The sequence below is a fragment of the Cryptomeria japonica genome, chromosome 2 (assembly GCF_030272615.1).
Source record: "Cryptomeria japonica chromosome 2, Sugi_1.0, whole genome shotgun sequence".
Classification (NCBI taxonomy): Eukaryota; Viridiplantae; Streptophyta; class Pinopsida; order Cupressales; family Cupressaceae; genus Cryptomeria; species Cryptomeria japonica.
Genome location: NC_081406.1, coordinates 171,938,494 through 171,957,979, shown reverse-complemented (window position 1 = coordinate 171,957,979; position 19,486 = coordinate 171,938,494). Strand labels below are relative to the sequence as shown.

General features: G+C 38.4%; 1 protein-coding gene across 2 annotated transcripts in view; it reads right to left on the bottom strand.

Moving 5' to 3' along the window:
* LOC131065936 (uncharacterized) overlaps positions 1–19,486 on the bottom strand; it is a 94,280-nt gene that overhangs the window by 43,724 nt on the left and 31,070 nt on the right. For both annotated transcript variants that reach the window (XM_058000536.2, XM_058000535.2), the window contains exons 3-4: positions 14,462–14,565; positions 14,109–14,245 (exon numbers count right to left, since the gene is read on the bottom strand). In XM_058000536.2, coding sequence (XP_057856519.1) covers positions 14,109–14,245; positions 14,462–14,565 — 241 coding nt within the window. The remainder of the gene's footprint in view (positions 1–14,108; positions 14,246–14,461; positions 14,566–19,486) is intronic.

The window sequence follows — 19,486 nt, the reverse complement described above, 5'->3', positions numbered from 1 at the left end:
GATCGATTTTTTTTTTGAAAAAAAAAAAAGGGAGGGTCTTATTGAAAATTTTCAAAGGTGTTTCTTGAAGGGTTTTTGGTTGTCTTTTGGTTCATATGTTCTTTCTCTGTTGGAGGGTTTTCTGATGAAGATGGTTGTTTTTTTGTTTTCTGATTTTTTTCCACAAAAAGTCATGGAAGGTTTTTACATATTTTTTCCATAAAAATCAAGGAGGGTTTTGCATTATTTTTTCCTAAAAATCATGGTCATGGGGTTTTACCTTTTATTTTTTAGCGCAACATCACATCAAGGGTTTGACGATTTTTTCCACAAAGTTGTGGTTTATTGCAGCTTGTTTTTTTATCAAACCTAGGGTTTCTAGGGCAAACGATGTTCTTCTACAAAAGTTTTTGACAGATTTTTTACAAAATCGTGGATGTTGCTTCTTTAGAAGATTTTTGACAAAATCATGTTCTTTCAGACCTGTAAGTTCTTGAGCAGCTGATCTTGGTTTCCATATCTCTGAATAGCAAGAGGGATATCTTTCTTACCCAACACTATGTTGGAAGGATTGTGGTAAACTTGGTCATATCTAGAAGTTCTACAGAACCAGGGAGGTGCCTAGCAGCAGGCTCATGTCGCAAAGCTTTCTAAAGAAAAGGGGGCAGCCTTCTATGCATTCATGGCCAAACGACCTGCAGTTTATGTCAAGTCTTTTGTAGGGTACTGGTGATGTGTTTTTTAGACACCTCTAACACAAAATAAAATACCAAAGGTACTTTACCCTCTCTTGATCAAAACCACCTCAGATGCTAAATAAATGATCAACCAAGACAACTCCAAGATTCCTATTGTCAGGTCTTGATGTGTGGGTAACTTAATGGTTGATGTGATTCTTGTATGCACAAAAGGACTTAAACAATTGTTCTAATGAATAGAAGTATATTTGCCATGGTCTTTAGAAATGACTTATGATTTAGCAAGATGAGAACTTGATCCTATCTCTAACAAGGATTTTGAAATAAAATGCAAAAGGAAAGGTTTTAGGAATTCTATTATAATCCTATTCTAATCCTAGAATGCAAGAAATAGTGAATGAGACTATGAAATTCAACTAGGCTCAGTTTTGTCATACAAAGAACAACTCCATAAAGCTTAGTGCAATCTTCTAACTAAGGTAATCAATAAATATTCAAATTTATACCCACAACACTAACACCATCCATTCAATGCATATCATTGGGCAAGTAGAAATCAAAGTTAAGCTTAGATCCAATCCCTATTGACCACACAAGGCAAATTTACAGTCAGCAAATAGCTAATGGTATGGATAACCAATTTCATATAGATCCAATCAACTAAATTACTTAAAGCAAAATTCTAAACTAAATTAAGGATTAAAGAACCACACAATACTCCAAGATTTCATAAAAATCACCCAAGTTCAATGATTCAATTCAATTTGGCAGCATCAAAGTGACAATTCTCAAAATCTCTCTCTTACAAATGAGAGAAGGGGTTTATATAGAATCTCAAATGAAATGAATAGACAAGATTCATTTAGAATCAAGGACCAAGATCATGCCAACACAGCCCTAATTAGGCTTAAATAGAATCATATCCATATCACAGAGCTTGAGGAATAAGGTGCAATGAGATGTCACCTAATCATCAAGCAAGCTTCCCTCTAGAAGATTCCTTCCTCTATCCCTCTCTTTGGCTGCATATTAGACGAATCTGCACATGACCGAACTGAGTTCTTCCATTGTGACACTTGGCAAACCATCCTGCTGCAATTCGATCACATCCAAGGCATCTAAGCAAGCATCAAAGTGGTTCTCCCAATCTGGTGTATGCTTCAGCAAGTTGCTGATGAAGATCATAAGGGAGACCAAATCGTATTGTTGATTCTTCCTGATAGACTCTAACCCTTAAAAGTAAACAAACCTCATTTTCTCTTTCAATCCTTCCAAATTCAAGCTGCTAGAAGTGTTGACATCGTGTCCCAATAATTCCTCAATTGAAGTGCGGATATTTGATTGTATCTCTAAGATTGATCCTTCCATTTCCATGCACTTATCTCTCACATGATCAAACACTAATTTCCTCATTGCCAAAGAACAATACCATCCATGGAAATTATACACATTTCCCTCCTGAATTACTCCCTCCTAGATTAATGTTGATGTAGGAATCTGCCTCAACACCTTGAGACGAGGAATAGTCTTGTCTTGGACTAGTCGACACTCTTCCCATACTCCCTTCACGCATTGTATCTTGCTCATAACATTGTGTAATGTCCCCTTCTCAGTAGCAACCCATTCAGTTGGCTGTTAGCCTATCTTGGAGACCCGTAGGCTAGTCAAGAGAAGAAATTAGGATTTCCTACCTCTAGGGGCAGGATGTTTCGGCATTTTTGATGGCTTACATGTTGGAGTTTGTCAGTTTTGGTTCTGGAATCATTCTAGGTTTTCAGAAAGCTTTGCAATGATGGTACATGCATAGCAAGCAGTGGAGTTTGGCAAACTTACTATGTTTAGTAAGTGGAGGCGAGGACAGCTTGTTTCTTTGGGTTTTTCTAATTTTTCAGAGAGCTTCGCGATTGTGTAACATGCAAATGAATCTGAAGACTTTTACGGACTTACCATTTTTAGTAAGTTGTGACAGCTTCTTAGAATGTGGTTAAAATCACTTTGGAAACACTTACTATTTTTAGTAAGTGTTATTTTTAGCAGTATTATTTTTAGCAAGGGTTCAACAAGTCAGTTCAAATGGCTATTTCCAGCAGGTTAGTTTGAGCAATTTGTCTTCCAGCATTTTTGAAGCTATTTTGGCAAGTCAGAGCTTATGTTGGGTGAATTATTTATAAGGCATGATGAATGCCTTAGAAGAAATATGTTATTTATATGAAATAATTCACTTTTTTACCTTGGACGCCAAAACACACTTTATGAATATTTTATAAAGTATATCTGCTACCTTGAGGGGGTCGATTTGGTGAATAAAGTAATACTTTTTTACTTAAATTGACGTCCCCCTTTGAAGAAATTACATGACTTTAATTAGAGTCAAATATTATTTTGCTTGGGCATCCAAATTGGAGGTAATTTCATTTCATTTTATGGCAATTTGGAAGGAGTTGAATTTGAATTTGGAGCTTCAAAAAATTATAAATAAGAGTGTTGGGCTCTTGTTTTTGGTATCCATGATTATTTGCAACGAAGTGTTGTCGAAATTCAGAATGATTGCTTCGAGGAATGCATACCTCTTAGCTGGTTCTTGGCTTCTTGCTTAAAAAATAGCAACTAGTTGAGATTGTGAGACTGTTCTTTACACTAAAGAACAGATGGAGTTCATTGTTGTAATGACATTTGATGTTTTCTAATGTAATTTGGGGGTGTTTGTGAGTTTTCAGGTTGCAAGTCGGTTGTAGAACTGAAGTGGTTTTTTCATCATAAGTCCAAGGGTGAATTTTTGTTGCATCTGAGTATTCTCTAATAATTTTCCTTAGGCCTAGGCGATCTCTTAAGCCAATTTTCAGAGGGTAATTCGAAGCTTTGGATTTTATATTGCAAATCGCACTAATGCCCAGGTCGTACCATGTCTGAAGTTGTCCTGAGAGGTGTGCATTGATGTTTTGGGCAAGTTTGCAGCTGTTTGTTGGTCTTGGCTAGGACGCCTCCTTCCTAGAATTCATTTGCATTCAGTTTCGAGCCTTTCCATTGAGTTTTGGAGGAGTTGTGAGCATTTTAGTGTGATTTGATGTTGCTGGTCTGTATTTTTCAGTTTGCTGGAAAGTATATCAGATATAGAATTTTTGGAGTGTGGGGATTGTTTTTGGGTAGTTAGTCTCTTGTAGCTTGTGAAGTGCATTGAACATTATTTGCAGCTTTGGACAGTGATATCTCTTGATCTGAAAAATCCATGTTATGTATTGTAAAGCTGATTAGTAGTACTAACAGCTATCTTATTTCAGAACTGTTTCACAATACCCATTGAATAAGTGGAAGAGGTCAGCTTCGCCACCTATCTTATTTCATTGTGGTCCTGTCCTCCCACTGAATAAGCGGTTGAGTGGATAGTTATTATTATTTTCAGTCCTCCTACTGAATAAGTGGTTGAGTGATTATCTTGTTTACTTCAGTCATTTTGGATTTGTAATTGGCTAGTTACACCGCCAATAGTTGTTAAATTCCAGTTTTCTCTATCCCGCTGAAAAGTGGAAGTGGCTAGTCCAACTGCCAATTTGTATTGCTCTCTACATTTTATCATGCTAACGCTAATGGGTGAATGTATTGTGTGTAACAATTGAAAAAAAATTGTGGGGGACATTTCACATTGTCCTATCGTAGGCATGGACAAGTTGGACTAGGAAGTCCTCTGCTTGCTTCGAAATATCTTCTATCCATTTTCCAACCTCCTCATACGTACTCCTCATTGCTTCGTGATCATTAAGTGACCCTTGATCAATAGCAATGGGTGGAACAAATGTAGGATCCTCACACCTTAGAGGATTCAACAACCCCTCAATGTATTCCTTGAGTTTCTTGTTCTCTATCTCTAACATTTCCTTCTTCTCTTCAACTTTGTTTAATTGTGTCTCAATGGCCTTGGCAGAATCATTCAGCTCCTAAAACTCTTGTTGTTTTGTTGATGGCCCAAGATCGATTGTGGTAACCTAATAGCCCATGGGAGTGATCTCATCTCTAGGTTTGTCAACTACTGGGACAGCCACTTGCAAAATTTGGGATCCTGAATCATCTCTAGTAATTTTAGAGTAACTTCTTTGCCTTCTTCTTTTCTTTAGCCTTACCATTCCAGGCTAAGAAGTCATCTATATCTTCAATGGGTTACATTTCTCCAACTTTCTTCTTTTCCATACTGTTCATCAACCAATCAAGAATTGTAGAAAATTCCATTCCATCCTCGAGCTAATGATCGTCATCAATTCCTCTCAAGGTGGAAATTATCTCTTCGTCCGCTCCCCTCTTACTGAGGTCCTCCACATCATCTCCTAAATGGACCTCAAGTTGAATGGTTGGAGATCCTAGTTGTTGTTCTTCATCTTCATGTGGTGCTGATAGTGTTGATGTGTGTTCATCCTGATCATTATCTGGTAGGATATCCATGTCAAAACCTTGTTCGAGTTCATTGTCTTCCTATGGTATATCACTCTCCTTAACGGATGAGGAGGTCATGGTAGACTACGGAGTGTCGGATCTGTGCTTCTTGTGTCTGGATTCTTGACTGGCAATCTTCTTACCCTTTGCTTGTGTTCCTCCAACTATACCATTTCTTCTCTTAGGAGCTTGACCATCTTCATCATCGTTTGTTCTCATATCACTTATAGTTCTCTCATCATCATTAAGAGAAGACTCCTCGTTTTTCATTTTCTCATAGGTCAAAGTGGTACTCTGCCTCCTTAGCTTGTTGATGTGTTTGTCTACCCACTCTATGGAGCAATCATTCACTTCCCTCATTAGAATGTTCAAGTCCACTACTTCGGGCTATGACCAATCAGGTGATGAAACCAGCTTATCTTTCTCCTTCCCATGTTGAGGATGAATATGATTCCCAACATCTTTTACTTGATCAAAAATTGAGAAGAAGTTACACTTCCTCATGAAATCCACTAACATTCGAGACCACATCTTTCTCCTAAACTCAAACTCATCTGTATGATTTGCCTAGTAGTCCTCGATGTCAACCTTATGTGTAAACTTCTCTCCTTTGGCTGCTAATATCCTCTGAAATGGATCAAAACGGTTCCTCGCCTTGTATATTCCAAGATAGAAAATTGTAATTCTTCATTAACTGTATCCGATGTTGTCATAGTGGGGCATATCTCCATCATTTTCCCAAGCATGATAGGAAAAGTTATACCCTGCCTATGTTTCTCTTTCTTTATGTAATCGAATTCCAATAGCTGCCTCACTACCTCAAGCAACACCATCTTGTCAATTGAATACCTGGGAAACTTGTAAGGTTCGAAGGTGAATCCTTGGATTCTTATGTATGTGAAGGTAGAATTGGATAAACCATGATCCATATTTTTCTACTAATGACATTGCCTCCTTGGACAACCTCTTGTGTACTCCACCTTGTAGCAACCGTGTAAGGTACATGGTAAATGTATCATTCACCCTTCTATATTGTTCGTTCTTATGTAGGTGGAGTTGCAGATAGCATTCATACACCTTATGTTGTCCCTGCTTGTTTCCGACTTCACCTTTGCATATTAGTCCTTTGTATTTGATGTTTCCTGCTAGCATATAAACTAAGTAAGAAGACATGTAGAACAACTTCATTCTCTCCAAGTTCCTCAGCTGGATATCCAAGTTATCACTTATGATCTTTGCCCAATTTATTATTACTGTTCCAAATGATATCTCCTCAATGAAATAAAACATCCATGTCTCAAATAAGGCTCCTTGACATGCTCCCATGATCTTGTTGAGTATGAAGATCATATCACTAAACTCTTCTTTCAAATCTGAACTTAGGAGTTTCTTCGGTAGCTTGGAATGGTGACACCTTGTTTCAAGGACCCACTCACTGTTCATGACAGTGATACATGCATCCGGTCCTTTCTCAAACATAGCTTGGGCATACTCCTTAGTTCTTGTTTGCATTCCTTAGTGATTGGGAATCCCAAACGCTTCTCTTACTGCATCTTCAGTGAGAAATGCAAGCACCAACCCCTTAGGTGTTCGAATTGTTCTTGACTACGGGTTTTAGTGTTCGCCACACTCAACCATGAGCTCATTGTTGTTAAATTTTAATGATCAAATTAGATAGAGGATAATTCACAAAATGCACAGAATGTACCCTAGGAAAACCTTCCAACTTGAAGGTGAAAAACCCAACAATAATTGTCTTATATTATATTAGACAAAATGTCAAGAACTCTTTACAAAACCGCTTCACACCTTGAAGCTATATGCTTAATTGATTCACCCTAGATCAGTATATAATTTCAGTATGCCTCATATATAAGTTCGACCTGCTTATATGTTAACACGATCTATTGAAGGATGTCGATCTGCTGATGTAAGAAATGTGATCTACTTGATGTGCATACAAACTGCTATGAATTGTATTCGATCTACTGTGTGAATGATGCGAACTGTTGAAGGAATAGATCTGTTTGTGATGAACTTGTTCGATGCCATGAGAGAGGGAGACAAACTAGATATATACCCGTTCATGTGTGCTTCCTGTTGTCGGGTAATTATGTCATAGTGTAATTAGAATGTTACGTGTTAAGGGTCAGTGGTTGCGTGATGGTTGTCGGCAGTTGGCACCGAACAACCTGTACCGACACCTATATATATGTACTTGGTTTACTATTTCAGGGTGTAGACATTATCAAAGAAAGCTATGTTTTTTAATGTACTGGCATTTGGCATTAATGAATACAGACATGAGTTGTTCTCAAATTAAAAAAAAAAAAAATTGAAACATTGAAAAAATATATAGAAAAAAAAAATGACGGAGAACTCATCGTACAGACGATAGATTAAATAACCGTACAGACTTCAGTTTTAAATCCATACGATCATAACATTGGTGGAAGGTGAACAAAATCCGTACGGCCAAAGGGGAGACAGAGAAATCCGTACGGTGGACTGAGTCAAGCAGATAAATCCATATGACAGCAAAGAGGAAGGAATCCGTACAGTGGCACAAGGGAAATCCGTACTTTCCAAACCCGTACAACACATTGAATCTAAGAGGAAATCCGTACGGTCACACAAGCACAAGGAATCCGTACAATTTGATGTCATACGATGGTGATATTGTTTCACGAAATCTATATGGTGGAGAGATGTGAATCTGTACATTTTAATATCCGTCCATTTTGAATCCGTACGGCCAGGTGAGCATAATCCGTACAGCCAGGAGAACCGTGCAGGGGACATTTGAATCCGTACGACTGATAGGAAGAAGTCCATATGGCCATGAAGGTGACATAGGGTGTAGTACGGATAGCAGTCGGCACTATTGACAATCAAAAACCGTATGGCCGAGTGAGGGGATAGCAAGAAGCAAAAGGTCGTACGGTGCCGTCCAACGCTGAACAGAATCCCTTCCATGTGTGACCAACAGGAAGAAGATCCGTACACATATAGGAAGCTCCGTACCACATGTGGGCATAACAGCGTGGGAAAAGAAAAAAAAATCCGTACAGGGTAGACCAACAGAGATAAATCGCCGTACAAGGTGAGAAATAACGGAATTCACCAACTTATTAAGGTTGGCTAGTAAGAAAAAGAGTCATTTAAATGGAGTTAGGGAAACCAAGATTAGGGAAGTTGGACTGGCAAAAACGGTTGCAGCAGTTAGACCAACCGTCTAAGTCAGGAAAGATGGCGAAATGAAGCACGGTAGGCAAAGGAAAGCGAGTGTTGCAGTCGGGAGTAAAAGTTGCAAGGCCAGCAGATACAGGAAAGGCCAAAAAGAAGACAATGTTGGAGAAAATCACACCTGACACTGTTACGTTTGAAGGATTGAGTGGAAATGTATGCAGGACCTGGTGGCTGGAGACCCCAGATAATTATGTGATTAAGGAATCTCTCAGGAAAGCACGGGTGCACTGGGCAATTCAAATGCCCATCTTTGCGATCAGGGATTTCGAATCATGTCTACGAATGATGGTGGCCACATATGACAGCGCGATGAGGGCATCAACTTTCTCTTACCAGCAGAGCACTGTGACCGTCTCCTTTGCACCCGACGATTTTGCTAGGGTATTTGGCATACCAGATGAGGGAAAGAAAATAGACAAGAATGCTACTAAGATATCGCCAGAGAGGAAAGAGCAACTGTTGCGGTTGATTTGTCAAAGTGATCTCTCAGAACAAGAATGGGCAGCGATCAAGGCACCTAAGGGCAAAGGGTTGAAAAAGTCATACATCATTCCAGGAGACTGGAAGGGTCTGCTGGATGTTATGATAAGAAGACTTACGGGAGTCAGCAGGGCATCAGACATGGTGGTACCCATGATTGCACTTATGAATGGCCCGAGGAATGGGACGGTGTACAACTGGGCTGCAGTCTTATCTGACAGAATTCATAAAATTTTTTATCCTGCGACACAAGGCTTTTTACATGTTGTTTCACACCATAGGGTTGTTCCTCGACGTTGTACGCACACAAGTATCGTCGAAGGAGCATGTCTGGAAACCTCAAGAGACGTTGGACCCTTCACAGCCAGCCATATTCTATTGTACCCACCTGGATACCATCGCAGGTAGCGGGGAAGCCCATTACAACACGAAACGAAGGAGACCACCACATGTAGTAGTGTCAGAACATGAGCAGGAGACAGAGATAGTTGACAAGGATGCAGAAGAAGAGGCTAAAGAAGAGGATGATAATAGTGCAAAGGAAGGGGAAGATTCCGATGACACTTCTTCTAGGAGCAGCCAAAGTCACGACACATTCTGCCTTGATAGTCGGAAGGAAGTAGAGAAAACCCCTAGTACAGAGGAGAGTAGTGGTCGTGCAGTGTCTTTTGGGCACATGACGAGAGGAATCCGTGGATTACTGGCGGGTGGAGTGCGACCTGCGAGAGTAGGCCAACTGGTGTATGTACCAATAGTATTGACTCAGGATGGAGGACTGACACCTCTCCCGGCTTCGGGGGTGACGATGGGAGCCATACCAGCTATACCCATCCCAGGATTTGGGCAGTTGAGACCCTGACCCCCATTGCCTACACCCTCTAGGGTCGCCACAACAGTTTCGACAGAGGGAGTTCCAGCAGTATCATTGGTTCCCAACGAACCTCCTTGCACTGGGTCTATCGTACGAAGGGAACCTGTACATACGGAGGTCACGACAGCAGAGGGCACGGTGACCAAAGATGATGATGCCACCATGGATGCGTGGTTGGGTCGCTATGAGATGCCTCCTATGCCACCACTGGGACCCCCACATGCCTCACCCCAGCCACGTCCTTTTCCTGAGATTGTGGACCTAGATGAAGGTAGTTCTCATCAGGAGGCGAGACAGCAGGAGTTGGTGATGGACTTCCTGCAGGACACCGTTGGGTTTGAGGAGGAGATGGTAGAGATGCAGCAACAGGAGCAGGCCACTACCGAGCTAGAGGGCATAGAGATTTTTTGGCAGAGATGGGAGCCAGTAGGCAGAGGATAACAGCGGAGGTTGAGGTAGGTGCACGGAGATTGGCAGCCTCTATTCAGGCTCTTGGGTAGCCTGTTGTTGAGGGACTCCTCGCCTTTGCCACTGGAGGGTGTGCTGAGGAGTTTGGGAGATGTTATGAGGCCAGGGGTTGGCCTGCTGTGGAGACTCCCGAGATGTTGGCGGATTGGAGTAGTGAGGAGACGGTTGGGGTTAGTGGAGTAAACTTGCTACTGCAGCGGGTAGAGCAAGCCTTCCAAGACAGGTACTACCAGCTCAGACTTACCCAGCATGGTGCCTCGATAGCAGAGACAAAGCGGGTGGTGGCCATCACAGCTCGGGAGAAGCTAGCCACTCGCCTGCAAACGATGGAGATGGAGTTGGCACAGCAGAGGGCCCAGGCGACCAGCCTAGAGGAGGAGTTGGCTCGTGCCAAGACAGAATTGGCCTAGGAGACGGCGGAGCGTGCACACGAGGTGGCAGAACGGGTAGCCCTTAAGACCCGTCACACACACCCCTCAGGGGCAAAACACTTCCAACCAACACGACTTCTCCAAGGGTCGGCTATAATATTAACCAACGCGTCTCTTCATTAGGGATCGATTACATTATAGTCAACACGTCCTTTTAACCAAGGGTGGTGGGTTTATATTTCAAAGCATGTTGTTTAATTTGCAAATACGAAGTCAGTATAATATAGAAATCAAACTTATTAAATGTGTAAGGCCGATAGGTCACTCACACATTTACATTTGCTATGTCGACCTAAAGGAATCCAACCATAGCTATAACATTAACAATTGTATCGTATTGTTGATGGGAATCCAGCCGCATGGTATATTCCACTCTTCATCATGTTGACTACTAAGGAAGAGGGTAGTTGGTTCTTCATTTTGTACATCCTTCTTTTCATCTTTTTCCTATCCAGGTACCCCATGTTGGTGACTCCAACCTTCTTCCATTTGGAAGATATTTGAAATTCTGGATAGTATCCTTCAAGTACTTTCTTCAACTGGGTCTTCCTTGCAGCTATCCCCACTTTCAACATGGTACGTGTATGAAGCTAGAAGTCAACAAAATTAAACAAGAAATTTTCCAGAATTAACTTAAGTTCTCATTTTAATTGATTTTAAGACTTATTAGCTTTCTAAAATCAGAAAATTGAAACTATGCAATGCTGATTCTGGAAAATACAAAGGATTTGATCTAAATCTGGAAATTTTGCCTTAAAGAAACCTGATTTACAGACTTACGAAAGGTTTGATTATAATTTATAAGTCTGAAAATATCCTTCAACTCAGAATTGAGAATGATGTTGTAACCAAATTCACTATCTAAGTCTGATTTCTGAGTTTGAAAGGTCCAAAAAATGTCTGAAAATAGTCCCTTATCAACTGAATGTCATCCCTTTCCTTGTGTGATTCATATGACTGATGCAACTTGCATTTGTATTGGCTGGAAATGATGCGATTTTCCCTTGAGACGATGGCGTATTCAGCTAGCAATGGTCTCTTCAGCTATGTGTTGCAAACGTCTTAAATGGTGGCACCATTGATGCCTTAGTCAAATGTCGCACCCCTTTCCTCTCTTCTTGCTGACTTAAGCGATTCTAATCTCCTTCTCTTCCAGCTCACTTGACATCAAATCAGAGACTTAATGATTATTTTATTGCTTGCTGGTATGTGCTTTATTCAGCGTTTCACCTCTTGTTTTCACAACACAGCAAATGTGGGACAAATAAAATATTAAGTTATCAAGGTGAGGAAAAACAATATGTATAGGGGTATTGTAATTCAGCCACTTTTCCCTCTTCTTTGCCCACCAAATGAAATGGTGGAGAATCGATCTCTATCTGGACTGATTTGTCCTTAAAATCCTCATGTAATTTTGATCTCATGCCCCTTGGTGGAAAATCGATGCTCATTGGGACACTTAATTTTGGTCAAATCTTTGTAATTCAGCCCTAAGTGGAGAATCGACCTCCATCAAGACACATGATTTTTGCTTGATTCACCTTGTTTTGGTCACTTTTCCCTCAAGTGGAAACTTGTGGGTCATCAGGACTCTCACTTTCCTTGAACATTTTCATCTTGTAAGCCCAGTGGAAAAACGACCTCCATCGGGACACTTAATTTCCTTTGTTTTGTCCTGAGTGGAAATTCTTTAGTCATCGGGACTTTCCACAATAACACCTTCATTTGCTTGTAAACTAAGTCTTGGAGTGGAAATTCAACCTCCATCAGGACTTTACTTGTCCTTAACATTAAATAGTTAATTTGATGCTCAAAATGAGGTGGAAAAATGTCCTCCATCGGGACTGTCTTGACTTTCACTTAACTGCTCCATGGAAAAATGTCCCTCATCAGGACTTACTTGATTGTCATGCATTTTAAGTCCAAACTTACCCAATTTTATCAATTCATGCAGTGGAAATTCTATTTTCATCGGACTTTGTGAATTATCCCAAGATTTAAAGGGTGGAAAATCAAAGTCCATCGGGATCTTGTGCATTTTTTGAGCCCGCTTCACCTCTTAGGAGTGGAAAAACTATTCCTATAGGGACTTTCAATATTTTCACACAAAATTCACATCAGTTACAACATCATCATCATTTGCTCAAATTTTAAGGCTTGAAACTCAGCACTTAGAAAGATAGATTGACATGCTGATTTATCATTATTTGCATCATGGAGATTTGGAAACATGACCATATCCAAAGACAAAACTTGGACATTTGAAGCTCAAAATTGTCACTTGACTGCCAAAACCCTAAACTACCAAGACCAGAAAGCAAGAAAGAGGGGGTCCCCATTTGCAATTGGGCGATGTGTGAAAAGGTCACAACAGGTACTTAGTAGAATTACCATTAAGGGAGGGCATTAAAGTAATATTGTTATATTGCTATAATGGTCATTTAGTCTTTTAATTAGTTTAGTAAGTTTCATTTTATTGCTTTAATTCACGATTGTTTCTGTTTTAGAAACATCATTTGTAATCTATATTTAAGGAGTTTTTTGTCTCATTTGTTTAATTGAACAATCAGTTATTATTTCATATAAATGGAAGTTGAACCCTTTTTTGTACAGGGCAAAAATTGGAACTAACAACCAGGAGTTCTGAATTTTTAACTGCAAGCATCACAAAATTCTCCCAACAAGTTTGCCTTGCATTGTCTGTGACTAGGACCTAGGATTTTCAGTGTTTCAACCTGTAAACATCTGAGTAAATATGCCTACAAAATAAAGAAAATTTCACCTGAAAATGTAGGAAAACTTTTAGTGCTTAACCCTGCAATTTTATTTTATAAACAGAGTGACCCACAAATAGAAAGATGAGAAAAACAACTAGAAAAAGATAAGCAAGATGCCCGTGAAATGTGAATAATTTTTTATGGGATGGCACAAGGACAGAATTTGGAGGGATGGAGATGAAATCCACAAGGAATAAGAAGAGCCAGGCGAAATATTTTCAGAATTCTCCCCATAAGAAAGAACTACAATCAGACAAATCAGAGCCTAGAAAAATAAATGGTTGGTATTAGGCATCTCAACTCAAAAATCCAAAAACATATTGAGCATTCCTAGGTGTTTTGACATAACTAATCAAGAAAAAAAAGCACAAGTGCACTTATAGAAAGATCATCATGCACAATCTCAAGATAATAAAAGCATACACATTGAAGTGGCAACAATTTGAATTGGTGAAACAACTTGAGACACAGTTTTACATGTCAAGGTTCATATGCTCTTTAGTACAAATATTACAACAATCACATTATGCCCACATCAACTTAAAGCATTTCCAATATTAAATTAATGGCCATAATAAGCCCAGTAATCCTATCCAAAATTCTCTGAAAGCTACAAATTCCTGTAAACTAGAATCCTTACAGACACTATGGTGAACAGAAAACCTAACCAAAGAATGCATTAAAGTGATGCAAGTCCATATGCATTCTGTGATAAATAGTACACTACACATACCCAAATCTATCCTTGGTGTGCTCCTCATTTTCAAGATCTCAGGACGAGGAATGATTGACCCAGAAGCTCCCATTCCCCGAGATACCCTTACTTTAGTACCATCCTCTAAAAACCTGATCCCAATCTTACATGGATTACTGCATACAACCCAGGTGTTAAATTATTAGCATGGAAAGAAATTTATGAATCGAAGGAGGCTTTCAAAATTTATGTTTCCAACAAGTTTACAAGTACAGAGATACTATACAAAGCAACATAAATACATATTAAATTACCAAAATAAGCTCATTTTTGAAGATCCATGATCATATGATCTTATACATCATTTGAAAGTTTATAAACCATATCCTTACCCAGTAACGGGATCAAGTACTTGGACATTTGAAACATGAAGTGGTGCCTCTACTGTGAAAATTCCACCTTCACGTCCCTCTCCTCGTTTAACATGTTTCTTAACCTGCATTGATAGTACTCCATCCCAAACACACAAATGAGTTCCTTCTCCATAAAGCAATATTTACATTGAAACACTCATAATTAATAATTAAATACAATGAAACTATTGATTTCATCTCAAGAAAATGTCAAGCAAAAGAAACAAGGAAATGAATCCAAGTTTACATACTTCGTATCATTCTACATGGAATTTCATTCCTTTTTAATCAGATTGTCATTAGCAGGACTTAAGTCCTCATCACATCTCATAAGTACAGCTCATTTGACATCCCGAGAACACAAAATCACATCTAAGGACCTTGACTATCATTCACATTCTTCAAGTTAGGGATAAATTATTAAATTGTCCAAGTAGACAAACTCGAGCTCAAGATTTACTAGAAGGTAACATCTTTGATGCAAGAGCATCCAGGGTGTAAGAGCAATCTTGCATCACCCAGAAATATTGTTTAATTTTTCAATAAGGGCTAATAATGACAGGGTTACTATTTTTAGTAAGTTGTCAATTTAGTGTGAAACCTTACACAAACCTCCTACATGGTGAAATGAAGCCAATGGTGAAGGAAATATCCCAATATCTACTCGCATTCAAGAGATTAAATTTTTTTAAGAAATTTCTCCAATAAACATCAAATGCATTTTTGAGGACCTTAGAGGCTCTGGATGGGCTTGAAAGTTGACCATAGTTTGCATCAGAACACTCTATCACTGTAGGTCTCCTCACAAGCTTTCCAATGATGTATGATGATTGTGGATCCGACAGTCAATTTGAAAGTTATGGCCCCTAGAGCTTCACATACCAGAAATTTAATAAAAAAATTTCTTAAATCAAAAGTTGGTTGGTTAGGGCTTTGGCACCCAAAAATAGAGGATTCCACCTTCTAGAACATTCTACGGTGGTTATATATTCCAGCTAAAGAAGGCAAATGCGAGCGCCAGAAAAACAGTTCCAATAGTGCAGGTTGTGGCTCTATCTTGCAAAATATTGTAATGAGAAAGGCCATGTGGTTGTAGCATGTTATTTTCTGAATGTTGTAATTTTGTTACATTGAGATAATAGAAAGCAAGTGTTTCCTTTCTTACATTTTTTGGAAATCTAGAAGCAGAATTGTTTCACGGGTCACCTTGCTATAGGTGTGATGTTTGGTCTTCTACATAGAGGTTGCACAGATAAATGTGCTGAAATGACATGGGTCATGGAAGCATTGCCTCACATGGGACAAAATGGCACAAAGGACCAACATAGCATACAAACTACACAAAAGATGTTGGTGGTGTGTGCTAGCTTCTATTGTACCTATCAAGTTATGTATGAAATGTAGAGTTGCACTAAATGGCGCCAAACTTTTAGTGCAGAGCTGCAAAGCTGAAGAATGTCGAGTAATGACACATCTACACATGCTGATGCAATGCAACAATGCAAGAATGACCACAGCATGGTGCAACTTGGTGGGGATCATTCGCACATTCTTTAGAAGTGATAATATCCATCAAATTGCAACCAGCAATGAAAAATGCATTTTGAGCTGTTGGAGGTTGTACCACTTACCCTAACAATGTACTGTCCTGCATTGACCACTCAAAAATTGATGTATGCCATAGAAAGTACACACCATGGCAGTCTCAATGATTTGATCCTTCCTATAGACGTAGATCTTCCAGATCCAACTCCAAAAGATGTTGAGTGACTACAAGTTGGATAAGAACAGCAGAATATAGAGTTCCACAATGAATAATTGATGTAGACTCAAGTATGGTGGTGGATCAAGAACAAAGGCATTATCTCCAACTGAGCACAATATGGAATAAGACATAGCAAAGAAGCTTGATCTTCCAATTTGGATCCTTGAAGAACTCCTTATAAGATTTAGCTGAAAAGCCTACCTATTATACAAATGAATGAAGGAAAGAAAATATAGAAATAAGAAATCAACAAGAATAAATTGTATTCTAATCAAGAGAATGCAAAGCTTGCAATGAGCATGAGATTGAGATTACAAAGGGAACCCCTTGGTTATATAGGCCAAGGTGAGACTCAAGATGTAATAAGATTATGAAAAGTGTTGTCATCCTATGAGGTGCGACAAGTGACAACTCAAGGTCATTAAACCCCAACAACCTTATCCCTAAGTAAACTTAATCTACTGTAAAGAGGACCTAAGTGGATGACTAGCTAGGAAATGGACTAATTAGATAAAATTCCCTTTTGACACTAACAACCCCCTTAAGTACAACTTAGGAGTAATCTAGACAACAATTGGTTCTAGCTACAAGGTCTGATGAGGTACCCATGTACAACAGATGCCCTCTAGTAGAAAGGAAGGCAAGCAAAAACCCAGTGGGAGAAAACTCCTAACCAATCATGTCCAAACTCCAAAAAGAGAATGAAGCTATAACTGTCAATGAAGAAGCTCTAACTGTTGATGAAGAATTGCTAATGAATCCCACACTACAACAAGAATAAGATCATAATCAAAGAGACCATTACATGAGTTCAACCAGATACTCCCAAATGCTTGAAATTATAGAATTGATACATAGTTTGTATAAGTGTTTCTAGTTATGGACACCGGTCAACTAGATATTAGTTGAAAATACAAATCTCTAGATGTACAACCTAACCTTTTGAATATAGGAATGGCTTCCATAATAGGAGTGCCAATATTGCTTCTAATCCATCACATTGAAATGCATGAGTAACCAATCACTACATTTGTTGTGTATATAAGAATTGACACTTATTACATAGATCAATCCAAAGAAGCATGCAATATGAAAGATGTGGCAAATTACACTGAAGTGACAAGATTGTGGCATTTTATTTTAGCTTTTTTATAGCATATCTTCAACATACAAGAGTTATTTGGACAACAACAATGATGCAAATCTAGAAACTCAGATGAAGAAGCTACACAAAAATCTTCTCCAAAGTAGACAATCAAATGTGGCTGTTAAAGATGCCCTTCAGTTGGGATGGTGCCATAATATCAAAAGCAACTAGCCCTATTGGCAACTGGTTGGAGGAACAACATGGATGGTCCAATACGGAGCTTAGCAATCACTCAAAAAGAACTTTTCCAAATTTACTTACTAATGTGAAAGTTGTTTTAACAAAATTAATTAAAAGTTTAATTTACAAACTTTATTAAAAACATCAATAAAGAAAAAAATTTGAATTTAAAATCTTTATCAAAAATTAATTAACAAAGTTTTATCTTGAACATATAAAAAATTTAATAAAAATATTATTAAAGAAAAACTTAATTAAAAGTTTTTTAAAAAACGTTAATAGAAAATTATTAAAGAAAAACTTATTGAAAGGTTTTATCTAATCAAAAGTTTTTATTAAAACATTAATGTCTTTTTTAATATTAAAAACTATTAAAAAAAATAAAAGAAAAATTTGTGGGGGCCCATAGCCTCCACCACACCCCGAGTGAATGGCTATAAGAAAACTTTCAAAAAGTTTGAAAGGCAAAAAATGTTCAGCTTAATACAAGCCACGTACCCTTTTTGGTACGCTAGGTTGTGGCAGTTGAATACCACATACCCTTTGAGCAAGCCTACACAAGTACCTACATTTGAAAAAAAATTGTGTTTTTTAAATTTTTTATTGTTTCAAAGCAAAATTTTAGAAAATTATTTTTTTTAAATTTTCAAAGATTTTTATAAAAACAATGCATTTTAAATAAAAGAATACCTAACCCTTTTCTTTAGACATTTTTTGAAAAAAAAAAACCGGTACGCTCATGGAGGTCATACAGTTCCCTAAACAAATAAAAAAAGTTGCTTTTTTGCAATCTTGACCAAAATCAACAAATTTATAGTCGATTTTAGTGCTTTTGAGTGCGATGGCAAGATTAGATTTGACCCAAAACAATGCGAAATGGCACTTCCTTGCCAGATCTAACAATGAACCTCCCACTTCAAAATCTTGTAGATTTGGCCTTCAATGATCAATTCAAATGAAACAAAAGGCAGATTTGACATTCTCAGCTGCTCTAGACTCGATGGTGAGCTCCAAATTTCTCCAAGAAACTTCAAAAGACCTACAATTGGCAAGTAAAGTATGAACCCCCCCTCAAAAAAACTGGAATCTTCTCCACACTTTTCTTATTCTCTAGATCATTCAAGGATGCAAGAGAAGAGCATACCTGTGATTTGGAAAATAGCAGCTCTGTGCTCCTAAAGTTCTTAAAAATTGCTAGCCCACAACTCACAACAGCTCTAATACCATGTACGATTTGACTAAAAAGCCTACCTAGGATACAAATGAATGAAGGAACGCTAAATAGAAATATGAAATGAGCAAGAATAATTTGTATTCTACTCAAGAGAATGCAAAGATTACAATGAGCATGAGATTGAGATTACAAAGGGAACCTCTTGGTTAAATAGGCCAAGGTGAGACTCGGGATATAGATTATGACAAGTGCTGTAATCTATGAGATGTGACAACTTGGGGTCATTAAACCCCAACAAGCTTATCCCGAAGTAAAATTAATCTAGTGTGAAGAGGACCTAAGTGGACAACTAGCTAGGAAATGAACTAGTTAGATAAAATACCCTTTTCACACTAACACTCCTAAAGATGCAATCAGACTTTCTCACTTATCTTGAATTCATGGGGGATGCATTGGGCATCATGGCTCTCTTTGTACTTTGGTTGTTGGCATGAAAAGATATTCTGAACTAGTTGAAGAATATGTTGGATGTGTGTAAGAACCCCTATAGATGTTTGCCCAAAAATTAAATCAGTGATAGTTGGCAACCAGCACAATCATGAATTTTCAATAAAATACCCAATGTCCTCTTCAAAAGCCATACTCAAAAATTTCACAATGATACTAATATAATCTTGCAAAGAATACCATGATATTACAAAACCACCTAATACTACAAGGAATTGCAAGATGAATACT